Here is an 11,330-nt window from a genome sequence, read left to right as displayed (position 1 = left end):
GCTGGCAGTTGATTTTAATTCTGATTACACATACCCCAGAGCTACTATTTAAAATGTAAAATCTGTAGGTTAACCAGCTTCATATAACCAACATGCTTTCGGCTAGTTAATATATGAAGGGGTTAAAGCAATAGAGTAAGCTGTCCTGCCAGGCTTAAGCTATATCACTTTCCCTCACCTTGGGAGGAAATGGGCAATCAAACCTTTTGCAGTACTCAGTGTACATGCGAATTTGATGCATGAGGAATCCTGAGCTGATCCCTCTAGCCGCTTTTGTTTCAGACAAGAATGGAGTCTGAAGTTTGTGTTTTTCTATACCAATAGTTGAGGATCTTTTATTGTTTTGTTACCAAGCAACTTTTTGCTGTCTGTGCTGTGCAACTTTTTCAGGCTACTGTATGGAAAATTACATGAATCTGATATAAGGTGAGTTTAATACAGTGGTACCTCGGGTTAAGAACTTAATTTGTTCTGCAGGTCCATTGTTAACTTGAAACTGTTCTTAACCTGAGGTACCATTTTAGCTAATGGGGCCTCCCGCTGCCGCTGTGCGATTTCTGCTCTCACCCTGAAGCAAAGTTCTTAACCCAAGATACTATTTTTGGGTTAGCGGAGTCTGTAACCTGAAGCATCTGTAACCTGAAGAGTCTGTAACCCGAGGTACCACTGTAGAACAACTATAACTTACTAAAAATGTTGAATGCAAGTAGATTCCTCCCTGGTTAAAAGACCCATTCAGATGTTCCCACTAAACGATTAAAGGTCAAGTAATGAGGCAGTGCACATGGCGATACTGGGAACAGGGTTTTTATTAGCTCCATATTCCAGATAGGGGTTGAGACTGAGATACTATGGCTTGCCTAAGGCCATCTAGTGACTCCATGGCTAAGGCAAGATTTGAACCACAGACTTACTGGATTGCAGCTCATAGTCTTAGACAGTGCAGAGAACAAACAAACAGCTTATCTGATAGTAACCAAATATTCTGGAATATTTATTGCAAAGTATAATAGTAAGTACTATAACACTGCTGCATTTCAATGATGCAGTCAAGAATTTCATACATGCATAATAAATACAGCTACTCACAGGATATGTGTGGGTGTTGATATTATACATATGGATAGGAAGGAATACCTTGCATAGATTTTATTGGCACGGCAAAATTTTACTGGCATGGCAACAAATGGTTTATTCAGTTCCTCCCACAACTATCATAATAAAAAGTCATTAAAGCTCCAACCCATATTCTGTCCATGACTCATTGCACATGAAACACTGTTTTCAGAATGTCTTGAAGAATACTGCTGGTGATGAATTGGACACTTTCCAGTTTGTGTCACAGAAGGATGTAGGTCTAGATGTCTGTTGTTGCCAGACATGCTGTCAGGTGTTAACCATAACACACACAGAGGTCCCAAGATTTTCAAGCAGGATTGAGGATTTTGTGGGAGAAGTGTGATAATTCCTTGTGTTCCTGCTATGTATGTATTGCTTGCAAGCTTGCTCAGCTCTAGCATCAGCCCCCACCCTTCACCCCTTTTTTGTTTTCCTGCTCCAAATTGTCCATGCACCAGGATCTCAGACTACATTTCAGGATTTGGATGTGTGTATACAGCAAGTTGTAACCCTGACCATTGTAACTGCACCCCATCAGGTATACGATAAGACACCTGTAGTGGTAATGGCATGCATGAGGGTTAGGGTTAGGGTCTTCCTCTGGGGCCCACAAAACCTCTGAACACTCCTGCCCCATTGGTCATGAGGTGGTGAGGCTGTCTACCTTTTTGTTCCCTGAAAAGTAAATAGAGCCAAAGGAGGAAGTTGGAAGAGTGGCGTACTTTCTAACTTCCTGTTTTAGCTCTATCTGCTGTTAAAGGCTCATATTAATTTTACTGCCATAATCCACAGATGCCAACAACAACAGTAATCCTTGGAAAAGTAAAGTGTGTACACACTAGGATTGCCATATTTCAAGAAGTAAAATCTGGAACCGCCCCCCCCCAAATAAACTGTTCATCTGCAGGGTCAGGGCAGTGATCTATTAAGCCAGGGGTCAGCAAGGTTTTAACTGCCTGGGCTGGTCAAGTCCCGCGGAGATCTCTCTGTAGGCCGGATCGCGCACACTCGATTTCCAGCGTGCGCAGATGCAATTTCCGGCACTGTGGAAGCAAGTCCCCGTGCTGCATCAGTTTAGCGCAGCGCGTGGGAATTTGCCAAGTGGGCGGCTCGGTTCGGGGGCAGCTTGTGGGCCAGTTAAACTGCCCCCGTGGCCTGCAGGTTGCCGACCCCTGTATTAAGCTCTATTTATGTTCTTACCATATGCACAGAAGCGGGAAAAATCCAGTGTGCTAAATGCATGTGCAAAGTCTTCCTTGAAGAACAGCAGCATCTTTTAAGTCTGAGGTGAATGCAAGGTTCAGCAATGTTATTCAAATGTTATTCAAACCTAAAGGGGACAAGTCTGTGCATAGGAAAGGCTTGATAAATTGATTGCAGGACACATGGTACTACGCTGGAGGCTGCACAACTGCAGCATGTAGGTTGGAAAATTGCATCTTTAAATGCCCTCTGCTTCTCCACTTCATAAACTTTAAACATGGAGAACCAGCAAAATAGGACTTAGAAACTTCTGCTTCAGGGTATATAGCCTGAGGTCACATGAAGCAACCACGTTGCTGAAGCTAAACAAGTCACGATCTAGTGCAGAGTTTGGATGAGAGGCTGCTTGGGGTGAAAAAAACACAGTACATATATATCTGTATAAGATAAACAAAATAAAATACAACATTTGGGAACCTGCAAACACTATGGGGAAGGCCACTAACTGATGATATGCTAAGAAAGTACAGGAGATGCTTGGTAAGTACTGGGGCTTTACCTGTGGTCAATTTTAATTACAAATTAGGCCTCAGAAGTAGGATATAGCAATCATTCAATATCCTATATCTAAATAGGATAGCCGATCAATTGTTCTCAGTACTTCCCTACCTCTTTAGCAATGTTTGAGCAGGAAAAGAATCTACATTTTGCAGAAGCAACCAGATTCCCAGACACCATTTTCTTGGATGCTATAAATATGATGCTTATTTTTAAACCAGCGGATAATAGCCTGTACATTTAATACACTAATGGATAAAATGTGCTGATTTTTCTTGAACATATTCAGCAGTGTCATTTTAAAATTGCTTAAATAAGAAAAATGCTTTAAATTAAGTAACAATTATTTGCAAATGATTATACCTGTAAGGAATAGGCAGACTCTTGTGTCTAGTCCACAAATGTATGCATTAATTAAAAGCCTTTCCAATACTGTATTCCTTTTACCCACTTGCTGGGGAGTAAATCCTATTGACATCAATGGAACTTGCTTCTGAGTAGACATGTATAGGCTTGCTCTGTTACTGACACTCTGTGAATATGGAAGAAAAGTTTTTATTTCATTTTTTATTTGGGTCACAAAGGCAGCTCCTGGTTTCTCAACTATTCCTCCTTGTCCAGTAGTAATTGAAGGGTGGAAGTTTGGTTCATGACATATTGCGGGTTGTATCCAACTAAATTATACCCATTAAAATTAATGAGCCTAAGTTAATCTTGTCCATTAATTTCAATGGGGCTACTCTGAGTAGGATTAGCATTGGATACAGCACCAAATGCACTATTTTACTTATACTTCATAGTTCAGATGGAGCTTCCTTTTCCAATATGCCTAAAAAGCACATCCCTTTCCCCCGATATCCTTCACTATGCAAATGCTTCATACATTTAGTAAAGTTCTGCTGAAGTTCGAGGTGGAGATATATGAGGAAGCAGGACTTTACACAGGATTGCTTTAAACCTTATTTATGGGGTGTACTTCAGGACGAGCCAGATTTGAAAGGGATCATAAATGATTATACAGGATTAAGGCACGGACCTAGAATATATTAAAATAGGCTTCTGAAAGGTTGGCTTATACCAAACACTTTTTAAATGGCTGTCAACACACCCATATGCATGATCCCAAAGGTCTGGTGTATCACGAGCACAGGGTTATTAGCATCCTTAAACAATTTGAAATGGTAATAGTTGATACTGCACTGGCAGGCTTGAGAGGTGGAGGAGTCAATTCATCTGAACATAAGAGGAATCCTGTTGGATCACGCCAAGGTTCCATCTGGTTCAGCAATCTGTTTCCTCTACTGGCCAACCAGAAGAGTCTGGGAAAGACCACAAGTAGGGCGTCAAGTCAACAGTTCTACCCTATTGCTGTCCTCCAGCATCTAGCATTCAGTGGCGTTTAGCCAGCTGCTAAATTCCATACACCATTTTCACTGGTGAAAGACAGTAGGAACAAGTTGGTAAGGGTGGGGAAACCTCGGGGTGGGTGTGTCAATGTGGTCCTCTAGCCCTCTAGAGTGTGTTCTTGAACTCTGATAATGCTTCCTGCTTGTCTGAATTAGGCATGTGTGTAGAAACTACCAAAGGTCCATATAGTCAAAGCTATGGTTTTCCCAGTAGTGATGTATGGAAGTGAGAGCTGGACCATAAAGAAGGCTGATCGCCGAAGAATTGATGCTTTTGAATTATGGTGCTGGAGGAGACTTTTGAGAGTCCCATGGACACAAAAAAGAAGATCAAACCTATTCATTCTGAAGGAAATCAGCCCTGAGTGCTCACTGGAAGGACAGATCGTGAAGCCGAGGCTCCAATACTTTGGCCACCTCATGAGAAGAGAAGACTCCCTGGAAAAGAATAATAGAATAATAGAATCATAGAGTTGGAAGAGACCACAAGGGCCATCGAGTCCAACCCCCTGCCAAGCAGGAAACACCATCAGAGCACTCCTGACATATGGTTGTCAAGCCTTTGCTTAAAGACCTCCAAAGGAGGAGACTCCACCACACTCCTTGGCAGCAAATTCCACTGTCGAACAGCTCTTACTGTCAGGAAGTTCTTCCTAATGTTTAGGTGGAATCTTCTTTCTTGTAGTTTGGATCCATTGCTCCGTGTCCACTTCTCTGGAGCAGACCCTGATGTTGGGAAAGATGGAGGGCACAAGGAGAAGGGGATGACAGAGGACGAGATGGTTGGACAGTGTTCTCGAAGCTACAAACATGAGCCTGACCAAACTGCGGGAGGCAGTGGAAGACAGGAGTGCCTGGCGTGCTCTGATCCATGCGGTCACGAAGAGTCGGACACGACTAAACAACTAAACAACAACAACGTAGAAACTAGCCTATTGCGCAGAGGCAATTTTTCATTCATTGATCTACCAACTTTTGCCTCTGGCACAGCCCACTACTGGCATGTCTGGCATGTGGCCCTAAAAAGTTGCTTGAAAGGGAATGTGGCTCTTGGGCTGAAAAAGTCCCCCCAGCCCTGGTATAGAGTATGTACAAAACATGGCAAAATATTTGCCCGCAAAATTTATAAGCTTAAACTGTATTACCAGAAGTAGGGCACTTCTGAGCTGTTTACGATCTAGTGAAAGGTTTTCCCTAATGTGGTGACAACTGTACCCTCACATTTTTTGGTTGATCAGCAGAGTGGGAAATTGAGGCCCCTCACAGCAGAAATTCCACATCTACACTTGTCACATACTATATATTGGCTCCTTATGAATTCCTGCATGGAGAATTTGGAGCTGTGCAAAGCAAAGCCGTGTTACAGGAGATGCAGCAAAACACATAGGTTTAATTGTGGACCTTTGTCCTTAAACTCCCCATCTTTCTTTACAGTTTCTCCCCCCCCCCCCCCCGCGCTCCTTAGCTGCTAATTCATGCCCTCCATCTTTAGCATGTGGGTTTGCAGCTACAAGTACATCACTTCCTGCTTTAAGGTGAGTCACACACCGCCAATCCCATACCATTCCCAACTTTTTAAAGTGAGGGCATCACACGTGAACTGGAAGGCTGCGTACACCGTACATTGAATGCACATGATATCTCCCCAAGAATCCTGGAAAATGCATGGTTAAGCTTGCTGGGAATTGTAGCTCTCTCTGTCTGTGTGTGTGTGGGGGGGGGGGAAGCGCCAGCTCCCAGAAATCCTGAGGGAAAGTAATGTCCTTTCTGTATGGCGTTGTACACGTGAAGTGGTGACCACAAGCGAAGTGGGACAGAATTCCTTCCCTTCATTTCAGGATCTATCATGCCCAAACTCTTCTTTCAGCGCCACCAATGAAAGTATAGGGGCCGTGTCCTCTTTTGCGCCTGGTAAACCACAGCAGCCGCCACTACCCCTTGGTTTTTATTCGAGGTGTGTGTTGGGGGGGGGATTCCCGCCTCGTGTCTCCAGCGTGACGAAAAGACCCCTGTTTCCCGCTCCCCTCAGTATCTGCAGCTGCAGTTTTCCTCGTCGGGCAGCAGGCGGCTCCCGCGCTCGGCTGGCGCCGCCTCAGATGCGCGCAGAGCGGCTGGCAGGCAGGCGAGAAGAGGGAACGCAGGAAATTTCCTGCTTGGCCGACAGCGGGGTCCCTCCAGCCGCGGCAGGGCGAATGCCAGGGCGTCCCCCGCTCGCCTCCGCCTCAGTCCGCCAGCGACGCTGCGAGGAGGGCATGAGGAGCCGGCGCGCCTGCAGGAGCCGAGCTGGCCGAGTCCCCCGGAGGTAAGGCAGCAGGGCACGAGGCCAGCGGCCGGCGGAGCTGCCTTGCTGCTACTGCTCATTCTCCAGGCATGCCAGTCCCGGCGGCGGGTGTGCTTGCTTGCTTGCTTGCTTGCGTGCGTGCGGTTTGCCTCTGAGCCTCCGGGGCTTTGCACGCAGCAGGGCAGGCGGGCTGCTTCCTCGGTTCCTCCACGCCCAGTCCCGAGCTGCGCCAGGGCATGGAGCGGGCGGGCGGGCGGGCAGGCGCCTCCTCTCCGCCGCAGAGGGGCACCGGCTGCCCCCAGGCTCTCCTGGGCGACGGAGGAGGAGAAGGAGCCGACTGTGTCCCCCCTCTTCCCTGGTTGCGAGGGGGTGTGGGGGGGGGGAGAAAAGGAGATGTCTCCTGCCCCACAGTCGCTTTGGCTAGCTGCCGCCGGGAGGGGGGTGTCAGAGGCGGAAACGGCATTTGCCTTTGCATGGAGAGCGCCATGGAGGAGGAGGAGGAGGGGAGGGAGCCCCAGCCGCTCTCGCGCAGGTGGCGGAAAAGTCGTCAGCTGGGCTTGGAACGAAACGCGGGAGAGCCGGTTTCGCGGTGGGGGGCGAAGAGATTTGGCGAATCAGAACTCCGAGCTTCCCCCCCTCCTCGTGCGCCAGGTGTGGCGGGTGGCCGGGAAGGTGTTTGTTTGCCTGGTGTGCTCACTGCAGCCTCCCTCCAAATGTTAATAAATGTCTCTAACGCGGTCGCACCACATCGCCACACATCCATCGCTGTTCTTGCCTGTCGTCGCCGCTGTGCCTGTGAAAAGGGAGAGAGCCCAGCAAATCTGTGTTAAATACCCTCTTAAAAGCAGCCCTTGGTGCCAAATGGAGCCGGGACATTGAGTAGCACAGAGCATTTTATATAACACCTTGGGGAGTAGTTTTGGGAGAATTTGACGTATGTTTAGTCAAGTGAACTGCACTACAGTCCTGCACGGTAGACCACTGTTGCTGGTTTGGAATGATGCTGATGTTGAAATGGTGACCGGCCTAAAGCCATTTACAGTACAACCCATGGCAAGCTATACCTAGATGCATGCACCGCTTTGTTCAGTGGTGTGTGGTTGCTAATAAGTACATTTGGTATTGCAGCCTTGGTAAGATTTGAATTGGGGGCTTCCTGGCTTAGCCATGGCACTACAGCAGGTTCAAGATGTGGAAAATTTGCAATGGATACCAAGTCTCATGCAATACGTTTTTGTAATTCTGCGTAATATGTATGTATACATTGCTTTGCTTTCAGGGCTACAAACCTAACCAGGAAAATGCAATTTCTCATCTATCCTATCAGATTTTGGTCATGATGGCATCTGTTGCACTTGGACCACATAGGGAAAAAAGCAATCAAAAATAGTAATCAAATATCTGTAGCAAGGCTTTTGGTGCAACCTTTCCAGCAGTTGGATTTTTTAATTGAAACTAATTAGCATAGTTATGCATCTTTTACATAGTAAGAAGCTGTCTTATGCAAATGATGTGGAGCTTAGCTCATGGCAGTGATGGAGTCTGCTATGATGAGCGCCTTTGTGCTTGATATGCTTTGGTTATATTTTTCTCTCCTCTGGATGGCATTGAGTCAGAAGGTGTTAAAATTGTGTGCAATTTGTTTTCTCGGGCAAGTAACGGTTTGGTTTTTGCCTAAATTTGAGAAACTTGAGGTGTAAGCGAGTGCTCGCTGGACCAGAAATTTGGTGGTTCTCGTCCTTCCGTCATCCAGAGAGAGAATTATTTAGAATGTTTATAGATTTGCCTTGTTGCAGTTTTCTAGGAATAACGTCTGTTCTGCCAACCTTTATAATAAAGAGACAATCATGCCTTAAAAGACATTATGGAGATGTTATTACTTTATCTTTTGTCGTGAAATGTTACTGGGTGGATGGATAAATTGCAGTTCACTGAACTTGTAGTGCATCCACGTTTACTCTGAAACCACTGTGACTTATTAATGTAAACTTGCTTCCAAATAAGTGTGTTTCTGTTTAACATTCTAGTATACAACACACTTTACGGCAGGAGAAGGAAGACCTTAGGCTTGCAGGAACTAGAACCCCAAGATCCACCAACTAGAACGAGGTGCAAAAGTCATGCAGTTCTGAGCCCAGGAATTTCTGACTCCCACCTCTCAAAGTAGACCTTGCTCTACCTTCTGCCAAGTGCTACTAATTCAGTTTGGAGGCAATCCTCTAAGGATTCAATTGTTTATAATTATTTCCATTTTGCAGATGAGGAACTGACTCTCAAAGCAAGTGTTCTAAAGCCTTGGGTCTTATGGGGAGCTAGAAGCAGTCTGTGAAACCTATTTCCAGAACCCACATGTCGTTCTCCCTCTATACCATGTAGTAAACTTGCCCTGTGTCCTGACATTACCACCTTGTGGATTTTCCCACCCCTGCTATTGTCGGCTTGTTATGTGGAGCAGGAACAAGAAACACACAATGTGATGTCAGGACATCGGGCAAGTTTACTACATGTCACAGAGTGGGACAACTTGACTAGGGATACTGTTTTCAGAACCATCCATGTGCATCTCATAGTGTGCAGTCCTGCACTGGGGGATTAGTTAGCTCTGACTTCTTCTTTTTGTAAATGACTTCCCAAGTGTTTCTAGGGTCATGACTGTGTGAAGAAAGTAGCATCTGACCAAATCAATCTACAAATATAGCCACAGCTTCCCAGATCTGTGTGATTGCTTTGACGTGCCTGTTAGCCACAGTGCTCGTATGAATTGCTTCTGCAAATCTGTGGCTGTGTCAGGTCAGACATTACTCCCCCCACCCCGCCTTGTATCCCTAGGGCCACTTAAATATCTCTGTCTACAATCTGAACCACCTCTAGTCTTCAGTAATGTGTGATGGTGGCAGCTGCAGTTGAAGTTAACAAGATTTTCTCCTGATTTATGAGAATTGTGTGTTTGTAATCTCAGCCCAGATAGGACGGTCCAGTCCAAAGTAGAACCTTAGTAGCTGGTTTTGATAGACACCTTGTCATGCATGGTATGAATTTCAATTTGAGAATGGGATAGGTAAAGAATGTATAATTTTATACCAGCATATTACCTTTCCATCTCTAAAATGTGGTGCCTAATCAATGAATTGTTTATAGAACTATATTTGTTTTTTAAATTTGAGATATGTAGCAGAGTTAAGATTATTGTGATGGCAACCGAAGACAGAAATGGTTTGGCTTTTATACATTTCATTATTTTCTGGTGTTTAAATTGCCTTAACTCTGCACTGATTCCCCTCCCTCTCTATTGACACATAGAGATGTCAACGTGACAAATTAATTTAATTAAGGCTAATGCTACCCTTGCTGAGTAAATCTAGTTCATGTATATTTGTTTTTGTGGACAGTGATATTGTCTAGTTACTTTTTCTCTATGGGTCTGTTGTAGAAGGGCAAAATCGAGTGCACCAGATAGCATGTTTGCACAGATTTGCCCAGGATTTTATTTTCATGGGAGCTAATATGTAACAGCACAATGGCTCTTCTAACTTAAATAAGAGTTCTAAACTAAAAGGGGGATAGAAATAGCACTGAAGGCCAGAGCTGCAAAGTTTACTTCTCTTAGTTCTCTTAGCTAAAGTGCTACTGAAACTGTGTGTGGACCCAGGATCAGGTGTTGAACTCGAGAGTCTATGCCCTAGGTGATTTCAGATCTTTATTTGTGAAACAGGGTCACAGGCATAGACCCCGCACCAAGCCTTAGGTTTAAAGTCCAGTGGTGAGTTTAAAGATGCTCCTGGGGTTTGGTAGAGAGGGGAGAGTAGAGAGGATCTTGTCAGGGGTGCTGAGGGAGGATGGAACAATGGTATAGCCTGGTTTACTCTTGGCAAGTGTGTATAGGAATGGCAACATCAATATTGCTATTTGAAGTCAAGGTATATTGACTTGAATTAAGACCCATCTAAAAAATACTGCAAGTCCAGGTTGCAGATGTGAAATTTGTGTGCTAGTGTTGAAGTCAGGAGAACTAAGCTGCTAGAAATAAGCAGCGATTGTGAAGAAAGTTTTTTGCAGATACAGTAGATACATTCATGGCACATACCCCGCCCCCACAAAGAAGCCTGAGAACTATAGTTTTATATGGGTATTGGGAATTATAGCTCTGTGAGGGGTAAACTACAGATCCCAGGATTCTCTTAAGGTTTAGGAAATGCACTTCGAATGTGCTTTAAAGGTGTGAAATGCACACAACCTATCTTTGGCATCATTATACATCTCAGACTGCAATTAGGTGTATATGGGTTGATCCTTACATCATGCAGGGCTTATTGCAGATAAGAGATCAAAAATCCCCATGTCGTTTTATGTGGCTCTTAGTGATACTGCTATAATGGCTAGGCCCCATTTTCAATTCTCAGGACTTAGAACATCTGTTCATTTTGAATGAATGAAGCACATCAAATGAAAGAGGAAGCTCATGTTGTATTAGGACAAAGCTGAATGTTTGCCTTGACCTTTATGTATTCTATACAATGGCTTTTGTTGTTAAAAAATAGTGGGAAGAATTCAACATTATGATGTTTCTGTTTGCCTAATGGAATGATCTCCTGTCTCCTCCCACGTGTTGTTCTGGGTCCCTCCCCCAGCCCTCCAGAGTTAATAATTGGGGTGTGTGGCGTTGAAGGAGAGGGGAAAGCCGTGCTGCAATAGCAATTGTCCTTGGATGGGGTTCCACGAGTAGTGAGACCAGTTAGCTGAATTTGTGCCAGTTGCTTGGATCC

General features: G+C 44.9%; 1 protein-coding gene across 1 annotated transcript in view; it reads left to right on the top strand.

Moving 5' to 3' along the window:
• Nucleotides 1-6,382: 6,382 nt before the first annotated feature.
• Nucleotides 6,383-11,330, top strand: part of PTPRE (protein tyrosine phosphatase receptor type E) — a 103,799-nt gene continuing 98,851 nt past the window's right edge. Inside the window, 3 exon segments of the mRNA XM_053388893.1 lie at nucleotides 6,383-6,405; nucleotides 6,407-6,458; nucleotides 6,460-6,588. Of these exon segments, the coding sequence (XP_053244868.1) occupies nucleotides 6,383-6,405; nucleotides 6,407-6,458; nucleotides 6,460-6,588 (204 nt within the window).

This window comes from Podarcis raffonei, chromosome 5 (assembly GCF_027172205.1).
Source record: "Podarcis raffonei isolate rPodRaf1 chromosome 5, rPodRaf1.pri, whole genome shotgun sequence".
NCBI classification, from domain to species: domain Eukaryota; kingdom Metazoa; phylum Chordata; class Lepidosauria; order Squamata; family Lacertidae; genus Podarcis; species Podarcis raffonei.
The sequence above is the reverse complement of the archived record's forward strand: the minus strand, read 5'-3'. Positions and strand labels throughout refer to the sequence as shown.